Raw genomic sequence first — 24191 nt, 5'->3', positions numbered from 1 at the left:
GCGGGGGGTCCTTCACTCGCGCCAGGTCTTTGGCGGAATTTCGGCAGCGGGGAGTCTGGAGTGAGTGAAGGACCCCTTGCCGCCGAAGTGCCGCCGAAGACCCAGACCGCCACCAGGTATTCGAATCAGGCCCAGCAGTTCCTAAAGCCGGCCCTGAATAGGGCCCTATTCTGGTAGTAATCCCATTCATTCCAACACGACTACTTAGGTAATAAAGTATTCATGAATGTGAGTAAAGATGGCAGAATCAGGTCCTTAGTGACTGTTCCACAATGATTTACTCCTGAGGGCACTCTGCACCAAAAAAATTAAAAATTCTGCACCAAAAGATTCAAAATTCTGCACAGACTATTTTAAAATTCTGCAAATTATATTTGTCAAGTAAATCTGGAAGCTTTCTTTCTTCAGATATAAATATATTCTCTTTGGTTTCTAATGTAATGTTCTCTCCTGTCTGGTTGAATCTACCTTTCTATACAATTTACAATCTGATAATTTAGTAGTCATTCTTTTCTGGTTTAGCTAAATTTTGAGCAGAGCCAGCTCTAGCGTTTTTGTTGCCCCAAGCACAAAAAAACAACAAAACAAAATCCACGATCACGATCGGTGGCAATTCGGCGACAGGTTCTTCGCACCCAGAGATGGCCCCGCTGCCGAATTGCCGCCAAACAGCCAGACGTGCCGCCCTCCTCTTCATTGGCCGCCCCAGGCACCTGCTTGCAACGCTGGTGCCTGGAGCCAGCCCTGATTTTGAGTGACTCCAGTCACCTCAAAATGTCTATAAATACACCTCTACCTCAACATAACGCGACCAGATATAACACGAATTCGGATATAACGCGGTAAAGCAGTGCTCCAGAGGGGCGGGGCTGCGCACTCCGGTGGATTAAAGCAAGTTTGATATAACGCGGTTTCACCTATAACATGGTAAGATTTTTTGGCTCCCGAGGACAGCGTTATATCGGGGTAGAGGTGTATTTACATATACAGTCACATCTCTTGTGTCCATGTTTTTTCACTGAAATAAATAAGTTTACAAAGAATGTTATTTCTCTTTGCTTTTTCTTTCCCCATCCTAAATGAGTACACATACTTTCCCATATCACAATTTAGCAATTCTTTGTACTTAATGCCTTCCATCGGAGGCACTCCAAAGGCATTACAAATATTAATGAAGCTTTACAAACACTTTCTGTGAAGCTTCAGAACATTATTATACCCATTTTACAGATGGGAAGACTTAAATAGATAGTGACTGGGTTGGGGCACATGGTGAATCAGTAGTTTAGAGCAGTATAGAACTCAAATGTCCTTATTCACAGAACACTACTCTACCCTGACTAGAGTAGTTACCTCCCATTTCCCTCTCTATTTTTCCTCTCAGTTTGTTCTATTCTAGTCAGTTATAGATGGGCCCAAACCACAAAATTCATAACTAGATGAGAACTTTTCCAAAATATAGGGGATGTTCCGGTTTGAGGGTGAGTTTCAGTCCATTATAGGGATTGGTGCCGTGCCCAGAGGTCAAATTCAGAACCACACTACCCCAAAATTTGGAAGTGTTCAGATCTACTTCAATAATCAACTGACTTCTCCAAAATAGCTTATAGTAACCTAAATGCCCTGGAATGGGGATGGACAAGGGAGGGTGCTCTTGGGCACAGTATGAGAACCTAGAGAGACAGACTGGATGGTGCATCCATGTCAGAGTTATTCATTCATTCACTGTGCTTCAGGATAATGTCTGGCTTCACTTGCACAGCCAGCTCCACGACACCAAATCCAGAGATCACTTCACGAGAAACATCTGTTTGGCTTTTATCAGCTGACACCCTGGTAGGCTGCATTATACATTGGTTTCTCAGGGGAAAAGGAAAGGCTCAGATAACTGTTGCCCCAGTACCCTTGTTCTTTCAACACAGCTACTTGTCCGTAAAATGTACAGAGGTGCCTGAAATTTAAAATAAATTTGGCACGTGTTGAAGAGCTGTTGCTATTCTTATCTGACTGTCCACTTTAAACACAATGGGTTGGCAATGTCCATTACTCACTAACACAACAGGCAACATTTAAATGCTTTGTAGTCTACAAATGGGCCGGCCCAACAGTGGCAGAATGAATCAGAGGGAGGTTTCCCAGTCAGGAGGAGTCCAATAAGATTTCCCTTACTGAACCGTGGAGTTTTATAGTTATCTTACATTTCTACTCACACCTCTATAGTGTGAAGTCCCTTAGAAACTATAATTTCTCTGCTCCCTGTAAGATCCAACGTCTCCAACTATTTTCCATCTCTCCATCATCCCTGGCTCTGCGTTTATATTTTCTAGCTCACTAAGGTTCCAATTCTGTTATTTATTTTTACCCATTCTAAACTTCCACGAAATCAATAGGAGCTTTGAGTGTGCATTGATGGTGACCTTATTAAAAACAGTACAATATTCTTCAGTAATGTCCCAGTAATGTAATGTGAGGTAAAATAATGGCTTTAGCTATGGTTTTGTAGTGTTTTGAATCATTATTGTAGATGACCTCATTATTCTTTTTAACAAGAAAGACTCGGGCCCTTCATCTGTTTACAACTCTTATAAAAACAATAATTTCTATTTCAATTTGGCCCCAAAATTAGGTTTGGTTTAAAAAAACCCACAAAATCTAATAAGAATAAAAATGTAATTTTCCTGCCAGCCCATTTCAGTTTAAATGATTTGTTCCGAAGCGTTACACATTCACTGCAGGACTGGAAAGACACAAAGGAATTGCTTGAGAGAGGCAGTGTAGCCTAGTGAGTAGAACATGGCATTGGGACACATGGGTTCTATTCCTAGCTTTGACACTAACCTGTTGGGTAGCTTGGGCAAGTTGCTTTACCTCTCTCCGTGCCTCAGTTTCTCCATTTGTAAAGTGAGGTCCATAATACTGAACTCCTTTATAAAGTACTTTGAGATCCACAGATAAAAAGCACTGGGTAAGAGCTAAGTATTATTATGATTAGAGAAGACCCAAAAAATGAATCTGAACAGTTTAATTTCACTGTCTAAACGGAAAGAAATGTGAAATGTAAACAAAAAACATAATCAGCGATCCAGACTCTAGATATGGATGAGAGCTTCATATCTCAGGTTCTCAGATACTACAGTGTTAGGCATGGTAAAGGAACCTAGCTACATAGGTGAAATGATATCTGTATTGTAATGGGACTAACCAAAATGCCAGATCTGCACGCTCTTGAATTTGGGGGGGTTGAAATCCAAGTCTAAATTTTAGGTGGCTATTGCAATGGTCAAATTCACTGCTGGCATAAGAGAGCGCAACTGTATTGCCCACGATAGAAATTTGCCCACTTACATCAGTGCAGAATTTGGTCCAGGGCTTGGATTTGACCTGCTGACGTTTAAAACTTCTGTTTGAATCCAGGAATTTGAATCATAAGCACAAATGTGGAAAAGGAAATTAGATATTTAAAGGCTTTCACATCAAACAATCTAAGGTATTATTAGTAACTCAGCTAACGATCTTCTTTAACATGTGCTCTTCATTTTGACATGGTGGCCCTTTAACTGCCTCTCCTGCTAGGTACTAGAAGCACTGACTCAGAAAATCAAGGTTCAGAAACAGGATCATGTCTCTGGGTTCAGGCCAGGAAGTGAATAGGACACTCTGAAAAAGGGAATCACTTAGATAACGCAGACGATAGCACTCAGCTGTGCGCTGTAGAAGCATTGCTGACTGGCTCGGGGAGTAGGGCAGGAATTGTGCACCTGCCTTGCTGCTCACTTGATTGGAGACAAGGTGCAAGCGACACCACTGAAAAATCAGGGAAGGGCATAAACCTGAAGGTGCAAGCTATCAATGCCACTGTCTACCCGCTCCAAAAATTCCCCTGGCAGAATAAGGGAGGAAGCAGCTGTAGCCTTTCCAGAGCTGTTGCCAGCTACTCACTACATCCCTTCCAAAGAAAAAGGAGAACCTTTTTAGAATGAGAAAAGATTAATCAGAGCATAAAAGTAGAATTATATATATAACATGAGTGACTAACGCTCAGGGTATTGAAGTACTGCAAACATTATAGCTTGATTTCCCTATTGCAGCTACAAGACCAGGAGACTGAAGAATACACTTTCTTTTAGAATTTGAAGAGGACATATGATCATATTCACCTATAAAATGGACACGATGAATAATATATAAAATACATTTATGTAGTGATTGTGGGGATGAGAGAGAGGGAGAGTGAATGGGGAGGTAAAATAATGAATGTCTAGTGGGGCTGCCACAATTTCATATAACTTTTAAGCAATACAGACATGAAAGGATTAAACTGGTGGGACAGATGGGATCATTACTGAACAAGAAAAAATCATTTCTCCCTATGACGAACGGACACTGGAGCAGGAACAATGCAAGATTAAGCTGGGTTGCAATTTGAAATGTCACTAAATTGCAAAATGCAGATCCAAATCGCTAAATAAAAATTGATAGTTGGGGTGGGGGGATCAGATACAGGGTTTTAACTCATTACAGAGAGAGCAACCAACTAATGAATTTTAGACCTGGATTCTGAACCTCCTCCTAGAGTTTGTCAGGAAGTGGAAGTTTTTCTGCAGAAAATGTTGAATTTTCAGTGAAAAAACAAACAAACAAAACAAAAAAGTGGTCAAAAACTTTCATCTGAAAACCTACCATTTCAATTGGAAATGCTACTGTGGTGTCTCAAGGGAACTGACGTTTGAGTACCTCACACTCCATTCTCCTCGTTGGGCCAAGTTGCTTGGACAGACTACATCTACCATGATGTTCCAATCTCTCATCTTTCTGAGTTACTGTGGTATATTATGTGAGTCCTTGGCCATGGTGCATCATAGGAGATGTAGTCTGGCTAGGAAATCCAGCCCAGACCCGAGAATGGAGGCCTGAGGCTCTCAACCTAAAACGCCTGTGAGGCAAGGCCATAACATTGCCAAATAAAATTATTTGGGTTTTGTCACAAAACTAAAACATTTTCAACCAAAAGAAAAAGTTTCCACAGAAAGCAGGTATTTTTCATGAAAAGTTTTGTTTAGTCAAAAACCGAATGTTCCACTGAAAAACAGTTTTGACAGAAAATTTTCAACCAGCCCTTCTTCCTGAAGTTGAGGGGAGTTCATATCTAGGACTTTGGGTTTGGCTGTTCCCTAGCTGCAAGACACATTGTCGAGTTTTCTTGCCAGTGGAGGAGTCAGAATTTTTCCCAGAGTCCATGGTCAGTGTCCACTGCTTTCAGTCAAAAGTCCTGTGGGTGCAAGTTGATTTTCCCCATGATTTTATCAGAAAATCCAGTGTGTCCTTGTCTCATTTCCAAAGAATGCTGCATCAGCACCAACTTTAAAGGGTTTTGAAGTAGCATAAGTAGCTATCACTTGCGAGATTTAAAACTAGACTATACAAAGCACTAGCAAATGTACTGCAGAGAACAATGCTGGACTAGCAGATGGACTAGATAAACTAACATGCCTTCTCCATTGTATATTAAAAATAAAACAAAACAAACCTACCAAACTAACACATTACACTGCACACACAACTCTCTCCCTGGAGAGAGGATGAGAGAAAGAACAACCCACATGGGACAGATGTTAGTCACATCATTATATGCACTTCTGGAAGGGGCTCAGATACCATGGTGATGAGGACAGTATAAGAACCTATATATTATAGGACTAATGAGCCAAGTCAGAAAGGGGGAGCAAGAGCTGGACTAAGAAGTGAGGCACAGATTGGGGGAGACAGAATACCCCCACCTAGGAATCAGAGATAGTTCACAGCTGCTGTGGTCTCCAGGCTTCTGTAGTCCCAACAGTTACTGCATCCCTGCTTGGGTGATGGATACAGGTGTTGGCTGCTATGTGGATCCAGTGGTCCTCTGATTATATTGGTCCCCTGCCTCTGCCTAGCAATCCCATGCATGTGGTGTCATAAGGATTCTTTGTGCCATGTGATGTGCAGGGAGCACGGACTTTGAGGCCAACATTCTTAGGAAATAGTAATGTAGGATTTATAATACCCTCAAATAGCTAGGACTAAATTTTAAATTTTCTTTGAAAGACGGTACTTTCAATATAAAGCCCCTTAATGTCATGCTGGCACTAGTTCAGTACTGACTCAGAAGCATGAATAATTGTGGAACTCTTTGTATATATATAAACCCATTAGAAATCTATTTCATTTTGGTGAAGATCTGAATCTGGAATTCTAATTGGCATCAATTATTACAAAGCTTTCAGATCCTGGCCATTACATTTACATGAGCTAGAAATGTGCAGCGTGAACATAATTGTGCACTATAAACATGTGCAAATGGGAGCCAGCAACCCTCAGTTTGAAAGAGCATCAATTATTCTGCAAGTGTGTGTTGCCCCAGATTAGTACTGAGCTCAGAAAGCCTGATGAACAGAGGCCATTACTTCTTTGTTACATTACATAAGCTCCTTTGCAACTTTTCTTGACTTCATATAAACTTATTATAGCTTTTTCATGGACTAAACAGCAGGGGGCTTAATTATTTTCTAGCAATTTAATTTCAATGCACACAGGGAGGCAGCTTGATGCAGCAAATCCTCCGTGAAAGGAACTCCTATTGAGTTCAATGAGTGCTCCGTCAGCACAGAAGACTGGTAGTCTCCAAACCGGTCTTCCAATGACAGCAAAGTCACTCACAGAGCAGAAAGCCCCTTTTTTTGTTGTCTTGAAGAAATATCTCTTTTGTCTTCTTAAATCTGCCTAAAAGAAACTAGGTCCTTTGTTTTTCTCAAATGAGTTTTAAGGTTGTTGGGCTTACAGAGCAGTCCTGAAGACTGAAGTCTTCTATTTATCCAGACAACAGGCAGCAGTAGAGCTGGATGAGAAACAGTCTTCCCATCATGCAATTTTTTTTGAGATTTCACAAGTTTTTCTGTTCCGTGTTGGGATGATACTGAGACCATTCAAAATTCTCCTAGAAAACCAAGAAACCCACCTCCAAAACAGCCAATAGCTCAGTGGTTAGGGTACTCATCAGGAAGGGGGGAGATCTATATTCAAGTCCCTGCTCACCCTGACTCGGATTCTTTCTTGCTCTCTAACATCCACTGTGGACCTGAGAAACCTTTCCTGTCAAAAAATTGTAGAAGCCGACCTTTTCCCGTGAAAAATGTTGGTTTTGACAAATTGGCATTTTCTGACAGAATACTGTTTCGTCAAAAAAATCCCAACCAGCTCTAGCAGCAATGCTAGCTTCTTCTCACCATGCAGACCAGGTGTCAAAACTCTGACCGGCAGAGATCATCTTTAAGGGGATACAATGATAAAGAAGTCTGCCTGCCTAATCAATCCTTATCTCTCATCTGAGATTGCCAGCAAGGTTGCTGTCCAGTGCCAATTCTGGGTCTAATTCTGTTACTCTATTCATGTTAAGTACAGTAACTCCTCACTTAACGTTGTAGTTATGTTCCTGAAAAATGCGACTTTAAGCGAAACGATATTATGCAAATCCAATTTCCCCATAAGAATTAATGTAAATGAGGGGGTTAGGTTCCAGGGAAATTTTTTTCACCAGACAAAACACTATATTTTATAGTGTATATACATATACACACACACACACACACACACACACACACACACACACACACACAGAGTATAAGTTTTAAACAAACAATTTAATACTGGTACACAGTGATGATGATTGTGAAGCTTGGATGAGGTGGAGGATAGGGTTACCATATTTCAACACTGAAAAAAAAGGACACTCCACGGGGGCCCTGGCCCTGCCCCAACTCCGCCCCTTCCCCACCCCCGGCCCTGCCCCAACCCCACCCCTTCCCCGCCCCCATTCCAACCCCTTCCCCAAAGTCCCTGCCCCAACTCTGCCCCCTCCTTTTAGCACCCCACATTCCCCCTCCTCCCTCCCGCTCTGATCTTGGTTGAGGGTTGCTAAGTGCTTACCTGCTCCCCACTCACCCTACAGCCTCTGCACCCCCCTGCCCCTGAAGCCTCTGTGGCCCCCGCCTGCCCTGCCCCTGCGCCCCCCTACCCCTGCAGCCTCTATGCCCCTGCCTGCCCTGCTCCTCCTTGCCCTGCAGCCTCTTGCACCCCCTGGCTGCCCTGCTCCCCCGCTCACCCGGCAGCCTCTGCCTGGCGGGGACTTCGGAGGCTCAGCGGCGACCGGGGCGGCGCGGGTCCCTGCAGCCCGGCACACGCCGCACTCCCTGCCCCGCGCTGCAGCCTCCTTCCTGCCACCAAGCACGTTCCCCACTGGTAACAGCTCCCGTGGCGCTGGGTTCCGAGCCACGTAGGGCGACGGGGCCGCAGGAAGGGTTCCCCAGTGGCCGGGGGATCCCCGCCCGCGAGGGAAGCCCGAGCCGCTGGCTGGGCCCGGCCTCCCCGTGGTCCTGCGGGCTCGGCTGGGGCGCGTGGTCCGCCCAGCCTGCAGGGGCAGCAGCAGCCCCTCCGCCCCCCCTCCTCCCACCCAAGCTCGCTACAATGTAGCCGGGGCAGCTAGGCTGCACTGCGGACCCGGCGGGTCGTGCTGGGGCCGGGCGGACCCTGGCTTATGCCTCCCTATTTCCCCGGCTTTTTGAACATATGGTAACCCTAGTGGAGGAGTCAGAGGGTGGGATATTTCCAGGGAATGCCTTACTGCTAAATGATGAACTAGTAATTGGCTGAGCCCTCAAGGGTTAACTCTCACACTCTACTGTACAAGGCAGCAGGAAAGGAGGGAGGGCAGACAGAGACAGAGACACACACCCTGTGTGTGTGTGTGCAAGAGAGAGATGCACATTTCCCCTTTAAGTATGAAGGGTGGGGTCAGAAGTACACTGCCTTGTTAATTAGCTCAGCAAGCTGAGACCCACCGCAGCTGCTGCTGCCTGGAAACTCCCTCTGTTGTGTATCCCCCCTGCTCTATGGAGATGGGGTAAGCGGGGTGCAGGAGCAGGGGGAAGGGGGAAACCCTGACATTAGCCCCCCTTTTCCTCCCTCCCCCCCACAGCAAGCAGGAGTCTCAGGGAGCAGCTCCAAGGCAGAGGACAGGAGCAGCACATGGCAGTGGGGGGAGGGACAGCTGCAATTGCTAGCCTGCTGGGCAGCTGCTGCACTGGGAACTTAGGGGAGCGGGGAGCTAATAGGGGGGCTGTCGGTCCACCGTGGTTCCAACCACCCACCAGCTAGCTCCATCGGGCTGCTCTTTCTGCAAGCAGTGGACAAAGCAGGTGGCTGCCAAACGACGTTAGAAGGGAGCATTGCGCGACTTTAAAAGAGCATGTTCCCTAATTGATCAGCAATGTAACAACGAAACAACGTTAACTGGGATGACTTTAAGTGAGGAGTTACTGTAGTACCTAACTCTGCAAGAGATTTCACTTCAACCAATAGGACTATTGCATAGTAAGGTATTGCTCAGTGTGAGTAAGGGTGGAAGAACTGGGCAATCTGAGGGTCCATTTTATGATATGGACCCTTTTCCACAAGGAAATGAACTGAGATGTTCAACTCAAACTCATTCATTTACTTGTTGAAGCTACTATATTTTGCTTACAAGGTCTGTATATGCTCTCTACCAGCTCAATCTTTTTTCACTTCTATAGTCTCTTTTAACATGAGAATCTCAAAACATTTTGTGAACATTATTTAGGTTGCATGACAATCCCTTACTTACAAATTTCAAAACTGAGGCACAGTGGAAGCAAGTCACTTACCCTAGGTCAGACAGTAAATAGGTGGCATAGCAAGGAACAAAACCCTCTTCCCCACTAACTCCTAGTCCCAGGTTCCAGTCACTATACAACAACCTCTCCATTAAAATGTTCCCACATATTAACTGATCTATGGTAAATGAGCAAAAGTGAAAATTTGACTGACTTCATCAGAGAATCTTAACATTTGCAAGCTGTGTCTGTGTGGTCTCAGAGGAGCACGTTTCACACTGAATAGCCAAACTACCTTTTGCAATTATGATTCACAGAAAAAAAGCAGAGGAGACTTGAGGTACACTTTCATTTGGTCTCAGCTGCCACTAAGATCTTCACCAATGTAAAAAGCATCCATCTTTTCAAGTCATGGCAATTTAAAGACGCATATGACTTTTACTAGAAAATACAAAGAATTGGCATGCATCGCACCATATGAACAGACATCATATCCTATTGTACAAGATAGCTTGGAAAGGCTTTATAATCAATTAAGTTCCTTATAGCTAGGCAAGTTTTGGTTGCCTATAATTTAAGGCTCAGTTACATTGTCTGCTACACCACAGTTTTTATTAATGCTAGCTCTAATTTCTGTTTTCGCTATCTATTACAAAATCACCCAGACAGCTAATTAAAGACAAAGAATTTTGATTAAATTCCTTGCTTAGAGCCTAATTCTTTCCTCAGATACACAAGCACAACACCCACTGAAGTCAATGGGTGTTTATGTGTTTGTTTGAGAACAGGATTGGGCTAATATGAGGTTTTTTGCATTTACGCTGACACAGAGCACTTCCAGATTGGATGAACGTATATTAAACCATGCAAACATTAAGCTATATTGACCAGATTCTCATCTAGAAAGACTGGTGTAACTCCATTCCATTCAGTGGCATTACTCTTGATTTACATCAGTCTTGCTGAGATGGGAATCTGGCCTTATGCCCATAGATTTCCAACCATTATAATGAGAATACTGTATTAAGGCTGTATTGATTTTGGCCCGTGAAATACATAGAAAATTCTTCTCTTTTTGGCAGAGTCATATAATCAAATTCCATAGAAATCTGTGTTGCGTTAAATGGATTTTTTTTCTTTTTTCATCCCGATAAATCAAGTACATTTCATAAACTACCAATAACACTGGTCTACAATTTTTGACAAGTCGTCTGCTTCAGAGATAAAATGTGCTATTTATTATGTATTTTGATGTGCTGAATTCAAATATGACAATTAAAACAACTGATTGGCTACTGTTTCTAAGATATTTAAGTTTTTACATTTTATGTCTATGTATATTGTGTAGATAGTAGAGTTTTAATCATAAATTGTAAACCTAGGTCTTTTCATGTGTTTATGGTTGCTTTACATGATAATATTTCACCTGTCCTGTTTATGTAACACTTTAAAAATCAGCAAAAGGGTTATATAAATAAAATTTATTATGAAACAAAAGGCAAAAAACTATTCTGTACATAGTTTAGTCCTATTCAGTGTCTACTTGGCGCTTCTTGGCTTGTCTCTTGTATTCATTCAATGGAGCATCTCTTGTCACTGTCCAGCAATAGTCTGCAAGCATTGATGGGCTCCATTTGCCCTGATAGCGTTTCTCCATTGTTGCAATGTCCTGGTGAAATCGCTCGCTGTGCTCGTCGCTCACTGCTCCACAGTTCAGTGGAAAAAAATCTAGATGAGATTGCAAAAAATGTATCTTTAGTGACATGTTGCAACCAAGGCTTTTGTATGCCTTGAGGAGGTTTTCCACCAACAACCTGTAGTTGTCTGCCTTGTTGTTTCCGAGAAAATTTATTGCCACTAACTGGAAGGCTTTGCATGCCATCTTTTCCTTACCACGTACTGCATGGTCAAATGCATCATCTCAAAGAATCTGAGGACCAACAAAGACACCTTCCTTTATCTTAGCTTCACTTAACCTTGGAAATTTTCCACGGTGGTACTTGAAAGCTGCTTGTGTTTTGTCAATGGCCTTGACAAGTTCTTCATCAGACCCAGCTTGATGTGTAAGGGTGGTAACAAAATCTTCCCTGATTCAACAAGTGGTGGATGCTGAACACTTTTCCCCCCAGGCTCCAATGACTGTCGGAGTGACCAATCTTTCTTGATGTAGTGGGAATCTCTTGCACGACTATCCCATTCGCAGAGAAAACAGCAGTACTTTGTGTATCCAGTATGCAGACCAAGCAAGAGAGCAACAACCTTCACATCGCCACAAAGCTGCCACTGATGTTGGTCATAGTTTATGCACCTCAAAAGTTGTTTCATGTTGTCATAGGTTTCCTTCATATGGACTGCATGACCAACTGGAATTGATGGCAAAACATTGCCATTATGCAGTAAAACAGCTTTAAGACGCGTCTTCGATGAATCAATGAAAAGTCTCCACTCATCTGGATCGTGAACGATGTTGAGGGCTGCCATCACACCATCGATGTTGTTGCAGGCTATAAGGTCACCTTCCATGAAGAAGAATGGGACAAGATCCTTTTGACGGTCACGGAACATGGAAACCCTAACATCACCTGCCAGGAGATTCCACTGCTGTAGTCTGGAGCCCAACAGCTCTGCCTTACTCTTGGGTAGTTCCAAATCCCTGACAAGGTCATTCAGTTCACCTTGTGTTATGAGGTGTGGTTCAGAGGAGGAGGATGGAAAAAAATGTGGGTCCTGTGACATTGATGGTTCAGGACCAGAAATTTCATCCTCTTCCTCGTCTGACTCAAGTGAGAATGATTCTGGTGCATCAGGAACCGACAGTCCTTCTCTGTGGGGTACTGGGCGTATAGCTGATGGAATGTTTGGATAATGCACAGTCCACTTTTTCTTCTTTGACACACCTTTCCCAACTGGAGGCACCATGCAGAAGTAACAATTGCTGGTATGATCTGTTGGCTCTCTCCAAATCATTGGCACTGCAAAAGGCATAGATTTCCTTTTCCTGTTCAACCACTGGCCAAGATCTGTTGCATAAGTGTTGCAGCATATGTGTGGGGCCCACCTCTTGTCCTGATCTCCAATTTTGCAGCCAAAATATAGGTGATAGGCTTTCTTAACCATAGTGGTTATACTGCGCTTTTGTGATGCAAAAGTCACTTCACCACAAACATAGCAGAAGTTATCTGCACTGTTCACACAAGTACGAGGCATCTCTGCTCACTTTGGCTAAACAGAAATGTGTCCCTTTGCAAAATCAAACACTGACAAATAAGAGAACATGACACTGTATGATTTCTAGAGCTGATATAGGGCAATTTGTTCAGCAGAGTGCTGTAAGCTTCGTTATGATTGCATCATCCATGACTTCTAGGAATAACATGATGCAATTCATATCATGTACGATGCAATACCAGCTTCAGATTGCATCATTCATTGTTTTGCCTAAAAAGCAAGTACTGTCCAAACCCAGACATAGATTTATTCATAGATCCAGTCAAAGATGTATTTTAGTCATTTCTGGTTTAAATTGAGATCCCTTCCCTTTATAACTCACTTATCCTCCACCATTCCCAAGTCAAGGGTCGTATATACTGACCCAACAGCATATCTTGAAAACTAGAGCCAATCAACAATTTTAAGCATCATTTTCATTCTCAGTGACCCAGAATTAGTAAAGTTTGACTACGTTTATTTCAGAAGCATTTTGGCTGTAGAGCAGTGTAATCTGCACATTATGCAGTAGACTTGTGCAATTTCACAATTGCAACCATGGCCTTCACCCAACATCAGAAACAAAAATTACAAAGCATTTGGTAATGTATACATAAATACAAAATGTTTGGTAACATATGGCAAAAGGAATGACAGCAATGTGCCCCCAGATCACTAGTGCAAGCAACAACAAAAAAGACAAGAGCATCATTTATGAATTCTGATTTAAATACAGGGCCAATTTGGGTAGCTCCATTGAAGTCAATAGTCAATGGAGCTGTACTGATTGACTCCAGCTGAAGATCTATCTCATCTTAAGTGTTTTAAAAAGAAACGGATTGATTTCCTACTGGACATTAATTAGGTCTGTGACCATCAGCAAAATGCTGCTCTGAAAGATGTTTAATTTCATAAATAAATAATAATATAATGTGCACTGCTATCGCAACTTTCAAACAAAAACCTCACAGCACTTCACAAACATTAAGGAATTACTCCTGTAATATTCCTCCAAAGTGGGTAACTGCAGTATTATTCCAATTTTACAGATGGGTAAACAGAGGTACGGAGGGATTAAAGGCTCAGTTCTACCCTCAGTTACAATGATTGTGAATAAGAGCTGCCCCACTATAATTAAAGGCTGAATTTGGGCCTATGTATTCAAGGGTTGTTTGAAGTCACACAGCAATTCAGCAGCAGTGCCAGGAACAGGATCCAGAATTCCTGACTCCCAATCCTATGCTTTAGCCACTAGACAAAGTATTCAAAGTCATAACACGTGACAAAAACTAGAACTTACAGAGATCTTATTTAATGGAGAGTCACAACTTCCATACCTCCAGCTCAGGTTGCCAACTTGCCCTGCCCCGCCCCTTCCCCGAGGCCCTGCCCCATCTCTGAGGCCCCACCCCCCGCTCACTCCATCCCCCCCCCCTCGCTTGCTTTCCCCCACCCTCACTCACTTTCACCGGGCCGCGGCAGGGGGTTGGGGTGAGGGGAGGGAGGTGCGGGCTTGGAGCTGGAGGGTGGGCCCGAGGGTTTCAGAATGTGGGAGAGGGCTCTGGGCTGAGCCTGGGTCAGGGGGTTGGGGTACAGGAGAAGTTGTGGGGTGCAGGAGGGGAGGGAGTTTGGGTGTGGGAGGGGGCCCAGGGCTGGGGCAGGGGGTTGAAGTGTGGGAGGGGGTGAGGGATGCGGGCTCCAGCCAGGCAGTGCTTACTTCAGGCGGCTCCTGGAAGCAACTGGCATGTCTGGCTCCTTGGCTCAGGGGCAGCCAGGCAGCTCTGTGTGCTGCCTCTGCCTGCAGGCACTGTCCCCGCAGCTCCCATTGGCCATGGTTCCCAGCCAATGGGAGCTGCGGAGTCGGCACACAGGGCAGGGGAAGCACAGAGAGACCCCCCTGGCCACCCCTGTGCCTAGGAGCCAGCGGGACTTGCCAGTCACTTCCGGGAGCCACGTGGAGCCAGGGAAGGTAGGGAGCCTGCCTTTGCCCCGTTGTGCTGCCAACCGGACTTTTAGCAGCCTATTAAAATCTCCTGGATTGGTTTCAGTAGTCACTGGGAGATCGATTCCGATTCCAGGAGACTCCCGGCCAATCCGGGAGGGTTAGCAACCCTACCTCCAGCCAGCCTGCTTTGAAGAGTTGACACTACAGATTCCCCACACCAAGAACTCACTGAATTTAAGCTTAAGAAACTATACTGAACTGTAGAAAAATACCTTCCTAATGTTGAGATACACCAGTACTAAGGCCACTGTTATTCCCTTATTGTTATTATTATCAATATTACAGTATGACCTAGCAAACTCAACTGAGACCAGGGCAATGTGCTAGGTGCTTACATACACATAGTAAGAGACAGTCCCTGGCCCAAATTGCATATAATCTAAATATACAAGACACAACAGTCATTGGAGTAGGGAACTAAACACCAGGTCTCCCATCTCACAGGTGGGTGCTCTAACCACTAGGCTACAGAGTCATACTCACTCTCTTTAGCCCAATGACTCTTTAAGTATTTATACACAATGGAAGAGCATCAACAGGCAACATTAAGACCCATTTAAGTCCTCAAAGTAGGACTTTGTACTGTCCCCCCCCCCGCCTCCCTGCACAGGGGTGAATTTACCCCTGATCTCTGGGATACATGCTTTTATTTTATACACAGCCAAAAGAAAAAAGGAATATCATTGCATCTCAATTAATGACCTCAGGGTCCGAGATGATGGAGATAGAGGGCCTGATCCTCCACTGTGTAACATGTGTTTTCCACTTGCCTTCAATGGCTAGTGTAATGGAGCAGAGAATCAGGCCCACAGTGTCATTTATTAACCATACGCTATTAAATCTTCCACTTAGCAAAGAATAGCATGCACACATAGATATTGTAGTTGGAGCTACCCAGTCAAGAGTGATGCCTTCAGGAAACTATACAGAAAAATATTAAAAGGCCAAGAAGGGGCAAAGGAAGGGGAAAAAATATGATCATGAAATCTGAAATGACAAACGGCTCCCGAAGTGCAAAGCCGTCCGGACAGAACATTCAGAACACGCCTCACCTGTGTAGTGTACCACGCACGTCTGACCCTTCTTTGGAAATGTCCTTCCTGTTAAAAATAGAAAAATATATTTTTTAATAAGTCTTTGATTAACCATCCTGTGTGGGAGAGTTTCGTTTTTAGGAGAGGTTGGCTCAGGAGGTTAGACTGGGGTTTGACTCTAGGGCTGCTTTGAGTCTGGGTGTCATTTTATCTTAGTCAATATTCAGGATGGGAGTGAAATGGTTTAGGATAAAAGGTCCCCTATTTAGTTTAGGAAGACGTGTTTTCTTATATTAATGTGGTTTCTCCTTTCTGTCAAGTCTAATATCTTTTCTTACTAGCTTTAACATCTGATTTGTCCTCTGACAGCAGACTACATCCTACAAATGCAAGGGATGTCCTTTGGAAAGACATAATGAATTATAATTAAGGCTGCAATTCTTTCATGGAGGTTGGGGAAGTCACGGATTCCATGACTTTCCACGACCTCCGTGACTTCCGCAGTGGCTAGTGCAGCTGACTTCAGGGCTGCCCGAGCAGCTGGCTCCTGGGACAGCTTCTCAGGTGCCCCCACAGCCAGCCACACCGGCCGCTGCTGGAGCTGCTCTGGTGGTCCCTGGGGCCAGCCACACCGGCCACTGCTCAGGAAACCCTGGGCATCTGGCTCTGGAGACCGCCCAAGCAGCGGCCGTTGCGGCTGGTCCCACAGACCGCCCGAGGAGCAGTCAACGCCCAGCACTGGTGTAGGGCCCTTCCCCAGCAGGGCCCCCCCAGAGAAGTGGGGCCCCAGAAGTAGAGATTTAGTTTGGGGTATTTTTGGTAAAAGTCATGGACAGGCCAGCCTGTGAATTTTTATTTATTGCCCGTGACCTGTCCATGACTTTTACCAAAAATACCCGTGAATAAATCTTAGCCTTAATTATAATACTCTTTAACTTCACTGAACCTATATTTTGCTATTGTTCACAAATGAATAAGATTACATTATGAAGATGTGGTAAAGTAATGTGTTCGTATTCATAATTCCAATACCTTTTACTTAAGTCTACTTTAATAAGAACACATATAATTAGCAAGCGGCGATGGTTTTTTAAAAAAAATCCTATCTCATACACTGCAAATGCATTTTCAGATCTGCAGTCACATGAGATAGTAAAGCAGTGATGGGTGAAGAGAGATCTTGTTAGCCCTTTGTTAATATTTTGACACCAAGGGCAAGAGGTCTGAATGATTTTCCTGCCACTGATAAGAGTTACCCCCTCCATCCTCCCACTCTATATATTGCTAAAATACAGCAACAAGGCAATTTTTCAGGATGCACCCAAAACCCTCCTAATAATGGCACCATTGATTTGTGTATCTGAACTGGCAGACAGAGGCCCCAGATTCAACAGAACTTTGATCCATAATCCATCAGAAGGCCCCACCACTACAGAACAACAGGGTCAGGAAACCATAAATTGGGGATTCAGGTAGGAGCATGAGCTGATCCTGCCTGCCTTCTGTTGCCTCTTCTCACTGAATGTAGTGTGCTAATGTGTTGTGCATTATACAGGCTATGAGCTGAGATACCCAATAATGCATAACAAGGTAGTGCGCCAAAGCCAAACACCGTGAACAGCAAATGGCAGGAGGACAAAGCCTACGATAGGCAAAGCATTGAGACAGGTAGGTTCACCAGAGAATCACAATACAAAATGGTAGTGGTGGTGCTCGTTACAACCTATTGTCTGGCCTATTTAGATTGGAAGATTACTCCTGGGGGAATCCTGCACCAAAAAAATTAAAAATTCTACACCCAAAAATATAAAAATTATGTGCACGATATTTTAAAAATCTGCAAAATTCTGAATATTTTATTGTCAAAATAACACAGTATAATCACCCCATTTGCAATTATTTGGATAATTTCTTTCAAAATACCTGTCAGCAAGCATGTCTGTAACAATACAGACAACAAAAAAGATTCAGGAAATGTTTTTTTGACAAATAGATTCCTTACTGGGCATATTAGCACATCTATACGGCTCCACAGCGAGCGAGAAGGGCAGAGTCTCACACGCACACCCAGCCTTCTCTCCTGATCCAGGTGTGGGGCAAGCAGGCTCAGCCCAGCAGGATCCAAGTGCGGAGGGGCTTACTGTGGGGGCGATCCAGGTGTGGGGTGAAAGGGTCCTGCATGGGGCAATCTGGATGCTGATAGCTACAAAGTTTTCCCATAGCAGGAACTCCAGATAGGTAGTCACATTTTGAGGAAGGATGTATTTTCCAGGGTCAGCTCCGTAGCTGACCAGCCACTCCCCTCATAGATGTGCTGTTCAGTCACCGTAAGTTTGCATATTTCAGCAGCATACATGCTGAGGACAGAATTGCAGCAAGGGAGCAGACACTTGCATTTCAGTCCCAGGAACAAGAACATTGGCTGAAGGAGGATGTCAGAGCACAGCAGAAAAACCTGTTTGAGTGGCTGCTTTCGCTAATGGCCACAAGATTGCAGGCTCCTGCTGTGCACACTCCATGGCGTGAGTCCGGTCTACAGTACCAGGAGCTGCATACCAGGAGCACTTTGGACAATTCCATGGTTGGGTGGTGTTGGTTTCTGACTGTTGTTTTGGTATGCAGGCCTGCCTGGCAATGCTCTAATATTGTTATTTTTATAATACAAATATAGGCTTGTATTTTATTAGGAAAGTTTATTGCGCTCACTACATCACATCTTATAATGTGTATTTTGAATAATAAAGATAAATACAGGGTAAGGCAAAAGTTGCATACAAACAATTTCTCCGTACAGCAATCAATAGTAAATGCACTGCTCCCCCACACGCATTACATTAACAGTCATGTCGTCCGAAATAAAAATTCATGACAATCAATACCTCCCCCATTCACTGTGTACAGTGACCGTGCACCCTTTCATTGAATGGTGGGATAGTGCCTCATTTACTGTAAACATTGCTGTACAAAAACATTCATAAATGTACTATTCTCCCTCTTCCATTGGTCCATCCAAGTCCATAATGTGGGATCACAGAGCACCCCTGATTTCCGTTGCCTGTTCCAGCTGTGAGATCAGTGCACTTTCTGGTTGAGTGCACTGGTTCAGCAGTCCATTACCGTCATAGGTCCATTCAGGGGCAAATGGCTCCCCTTTGACCTCACAAAGACTGTGAAGAGCCCAGCAAGGCACAATAAATCAGACATCACTGATGACACTGGAATCCAAATGGGTCTGTAGACCATGCCAGCAGGATTCCAAGCTGCCAAACGCACATTCAACCACCATTCTACACCTTCGGAGAGTGTAATTAAACTTTCTTTTGCCAGGCCCTCTGAAATCAGTATATGGTTTCATAGGGCAGGGCAAAAAGGGGGTATGCGGGGTTTCCCCAGAATAGCAGTGGGGGACAGTAACTCCATTTATGACAATGCCATTTGGTGGGAATAGTGTCCCAGTCTGTCCATGAAGGTAGACTATCAACCAGTGGAAAACCCTTCACATCAAGTGGGAAGCTCGCTGCACTAACGCCAGCATCCTCACTGTAGCCAATGTCACCAGCATTGAAGGAATGATCCTTATGCACCAACTCCGCTGGGTTGGACATTGTGTGTGGATGTCAGATTCTCGCCTGCCAAAACAAGCCCTCTACTCTCAGCTGACCTACAGTCAGAGATCATTACAAAGGCACATTAAAACTGTATCTCAAGAAAACTGATGTGGACATCACAAGCTGGGAGGAGCAAACCACCAACCAACCCCAATGGTGCCACATCAGGCAGTGGCCCACTTCGAGAAGAAGCGCCTTGCCCTCAAAGCTGAAAAGAGGGAGAAAAGGAAAGAAAAAGAAAGAACTTTCTCCCAGCAGGCAGTGGCCCGACAGGAAATGTCTGCACCTACTGTGGGTGGATCTGTCGTTCCAGGATCGGACTCCAGAGTCATCTCAGGACCCACATGTACATCCGTAGTAGCAATCATCCTCGAATCGAGGGATCGCCACCACAGCTGCTGCCGACTGTTTATGCCCATCACCTTTGGGTAAATCACAGGCCTGACTGCCTCAAAAACTTCTACCTCCACTTTACCCAGAGTTGACTTTCCAACACCAAACGGTTCGCAACAGACCTGTAGCAGTCTGGGGTAGCCAGCCTCCAGATAGCTATAACAACCTGCTTCAGGTCCAATATGGCCGCCCTCATGAGTATGTTGAGATGCTGGAGGGTCAGGGCAAGCTGCTCACAAAGCACCAGAAATGTAGCTTTCTTCATGGAAAAGTTCTGGACCCACTGCTGATCATCCCAGGTCTACATGATGATGTGATCCTACCAATCTGTGCTTGTGGCCCTGCTCCATAAGCACTGGTCTACATAGAGGGCATTAGCAGCTATACCAAAAGTCATGAGAAGCATCAGCCAGTTCGAGTTTTCCATGTCTGTATCCTCCTCCTCCATCATTAGCTCTGGCAGATGCCTTCAGTGGGTCAGAAAACGCCACCAAAATGTCCACCAGCATCTCATGAAACCTCTGCCCATTTCCTGAAACAGGAGCAAAAGCCCAAGCAAGAAAAGTTCTTCAAATGATGACTCCATGTTTCTGAGTGCTGGGAGCGTGCAGCCCAAAAGGACAGCTCAGCAGAATGTGTTGGTGGGCTGCAACAACTTCCTGTGATGTGCAGGGTGAACAGTGAAGTTTTCCCACGCTGCACCACAAAGGGCTAGAGAGTGTGCTAGGTAGTCTGGGATGTGATTGGTTGGACTCGGGGATATAGGTAATCTGGGATATGATTGGAGCCCTGGTGTGGGGCCCAAGATCAAAAATTCTTAACCTAAAGTCGCCAATGAGTGTGGATGCTCAAACCCTGAGCTTTTAAAGCCAGGGTCCGTGAACTCGAGTCCCACTAACCCTTGACTTACATTGCAGTGTAAATGTACTCTACCTGTCTGTACAAAGCCTAGCACAATGGGGCCCCGATCGCAGTAGGCACTACTGTAATATCACAACTAATAACACCGCCAGGTACCATGCACCATTCAATGTGGAAGTAGATCAGAAAGGGTGTGATACAAGTGTTCAGTGGCCCATATTCCACCCTGGCATAACTTGGTGTAATGATGCATCTCCATTGGTACAGTATCTTATACCAAGGCTGAATTAGGCCCAAAGATGTTAAGACCATCAACGAGTCACTACAGCAAATGGACTTCTGAGTGGATCTGAAGGCAATAGTGCTTACTGGTTTTGGTTTTAATGACACTGTTTAAATCAACTGGATTGGATCAAGATTTGCAACCAGAAGAAATCACATTTATAACTTTATTTTGAAGAGCATCTTTCACACAAACCATATCCCAATACACTCTAGAGATGAATAATAAAATGACAAGGCTAAATTCTGCCTTTACGTACACTTGCAATAGAATAACAGTACGTACATCAATGGAGTTACTCTGAATTTACAGCACTGTAAATTGGAGCAGAATCTGGCCCACAGAGGTAAACAATAGTAGATGGAGAAAACAGTTAAAAGGCATAGGCAAGGGAGGAAATGATGTTGGGCCAACAGAGTTAAGCCGAGGATGAATTTGGCCTACAGATACATATGGCTCTATATTAGTAGTGACCAGAGATTCCAAAAATCCGTTTGCCATGGAAAAATGAGAAATTAGCATTTTTCCAGAGAATCTTTGGTTTTTACATTTTGTGAAAAGATAGAAACGTATAGTAGAACCCTGATTATCCGATCTAATTGAGACTGGGATCAGATCAGATAATCAGGAGAATGGGCACGGCTCTGGCTCTCTGCCCTGGGTGGCAGGGCTCTGTCTGACAGCTTAAAAACTGTAAATATATTTATAAAACATTGTGTTCAACTGATACCTATATATATTGTAGCTAGGGAAACTAAAGTTCAGCATTTCATTTTAATCATGGAAAAACATGTATTTTTATGTTTTTATTAGAGAATTTTGGAGTTATTATCACAGAAAAATAGGGTTCCTGGTAATGACATTTGTCTTCAAGAGTTATGGGATGATGTTCTAACACCAGATTGAAGCAGCCATTCTGAAAAAATGATCCCACAAAAACCAAAGATTAATACACTCTTTAATCTGGAGCCATTATAAAGTGTTATAGGTGCAATAATAGTATTTTAAGAGGGGAGAAAACAGCTAGTCCGGTCAAAATGCTGGTGCCATCTGAAGTGATTCTGACATAAATGGCCTATGGTTCATGAAAAGGTTTGGAAATAAATTTGGGAAGCTTTGTTACTGTGCACGTTAAGTGCCAACTTTCACCACAGCCACACACACTAATCAGCAATCATATATTATGTTGATTTCCATCCTCTACAGAAATTAACTGTCTTGCTGCTGCTACCCCAATAATGCCTGGTCCAGAGTGCGATTTGGAAGTGAACCTGCTTTCGCTGCTGACTGCTAAGGCTCACATTTTAAAGTGGGTGTGCACTGGACTATAATTTGCTCTCGTTACTAAATTACTTCACTGCACTTGGATTTATGCAGCTGTCAGCAAATGCCATTTAAATATCCCAAACCATTCACTGCCTCTGCCGTTGCCACCAAAGGAGCAGCAGACACTGCAGCCTTCTCATCCCAGAGAATCTAGTCGGCTTTCCTTCTGTTCCTCTGATCCCAGAGACCTTCCCCCCAAACATCTGATCCCAGAACCCTCAGGCTTTTACCCTCCCTGATACTAGGGATGTCACCCACACCCCTTTCTACCCTGCAGTCTTTTATTTCTTCTTCAGATGTTGGACATCCCTAGGTTCCCCTTCATCTGGTCTCATATCATCTTTTGATGCCAGAGCCCTGAGGCTGCAGTGATTCCAGATAACCCTTCCTAATTCTGGAGACCCTAGGCTCACTGTCTTCTCTAACACTAGATCCCGCTCCTAATCCCAGAGACTCCTGAGCTTCCTCTGATTCCATATCCCCACCCTCAATGCAAGGCACCCTTTACTTCTGCCCCCTCTGACCACATATCCATCCTGCCTCTTATCCACCTCCCACCCCCACTCCTGAAGCCAGAGACCCCTGGACTCCTTCCTCTTCTGATGCCAGAGTATCCCGGCAAGGAGCTCCCTCTGATCTCAGATTTCTCTCACTCTCTTGCTGCAAGAGACCCCTGGGCTCCCTCTTCCTCCGAGCCGAGATTCCCACTCCCCCTCCAGAAACCCTTCCTCTGCACTGTCCCTTGATCCCGGATCGCGCCCCCACGCCCGAGGCCAGGGGGCTGCCTCTCTTGTGATCACAGTCACCACAGTACCACCTAAAAGCAAATCAGGAGAGAGACAGACCCTACCGTCTCCAGGGGAGATTGTCTCAATTTCCACTCCCATTATTGCACTGCTGGTCTGCGGCAACACAGAGCAATTCTTGCTGCTGCCTGGGTCTCCCTCTGCGTTCAGCTGGGCACTATCCTGCCTTCCCCACGCCACGGCTCAGCTGGACCCGCTGCTGAATGCATTCCCCTTCCTAGCTGACTGACAAGGAGCATCACAGCTGCCCATCACACGCTTCCAGCCAATGCAAAAGCTGGGATGGGTGGGGGCTGCCTACTCTGTCACCCAATCCCCCTTCCCAGCTGCACAGGAAAGGCAGGTCCCTCAGAGGGGCTGGGAGGTGGGAGTGGGGGCAGGCCTCCCAGGCTGTAGTTGGCTGGGATTTGCTGCTGCATGAAGCATTTAAGGACTTAACACTTTAATACTATTCCTTTCCAGCAAGTACTTGCTCCTTCCTCACACAGCATATACTCCTTAAATAGCCCTGCAGAAGATGCCCCCCCTCCCCCCTGTGCTGGGGAATAAGCTAGTGCTGTCTGCCTAGAAGAATGCGCTGCCTCTGCCAAATGCATCCTTCAAGGCAGATGTAGTCAGTTCAGTAGTCCCCAATCCGGTGGTACATGGCCCCAGTACACGTTTTGGTGTCTGGTGCACTAGGCTCCCATTCTCTTCCTAATGATGAGCTTCTGTGGTGTGTCATAGTGTGTCACCAATGCCCACTGCTTCTAATTCACTTCTATGCCCTCTAACCGGCAGTGAAGCTTGCTTGTGGAATGTGCAAGCTGTTCCCAGTGGCTTTTGGAGCAGTCCAAGTTTCATTGCTGGTTACATCATAAGGAATCAAATCAGGAGGGAATAGTCACCAGGGATGAAAATGCCAAACTTGCAGATGTGGAGGGGGGTGGAGGGGGGGTGGGGCAGGGGAGGGGAGGGCAGGGCAGGGCAGGGCAGGGCATGGAATCTTTACTGCAAGGATAGATTG

At 44.8% G+C, this 24191-nt stretch overlaps 1 protein-coding gene across 1 annotated transcript in view; it reads right to left on the bottom strand.

Moving 5' to 3' along the window:
- Positions 1 to 23415, bottom strand: part of FKBP1B (FKBP prolyl isomerase 1B) — a 51143-nt gene extending 27728 nt beyond the window's left edge. Inside the window, exons 1-2 of the mRNA XM_034766608.1 lie at positions 23230 to 23415; positions 15927 to 15974 (exon numbers count right to left, since the gene is read on the bottom strand). Of these exons, the coding sequence (XP_034622499.1) occupies positions 15927 to 15974; positions 23230 to 23266 (85 nt within the window). The 5' untranslated portion in view covers positions 23267 to 23415. The remainder of the gene's footprint in view (positions 1 to 15926; positions 15975 to 23229) is intronic.
- Between the last annotated feature and the right edge of the window lie 776 nt (positions 23416 to 24191).

Source organism: Trachemys scripta, chromosome 3 (assembly GCF_013100865.1).
Source record: "Trachemys scripta elegans isolate TJP31775 chromosome 3, CAS_Tse_1.0, whole genome shotgun sequence".
Classification (NCBI taxonomy): domain Eukaryota; kingdom Metazoa; phylum Chordata; order Testudines; family Emydidae; genus Trachemys; species Trachemys scripta.
Note: the sequence above shows the minus strand (reverse complement) of the source record. Positions and strands in the feature narration are given on the sequence as shown.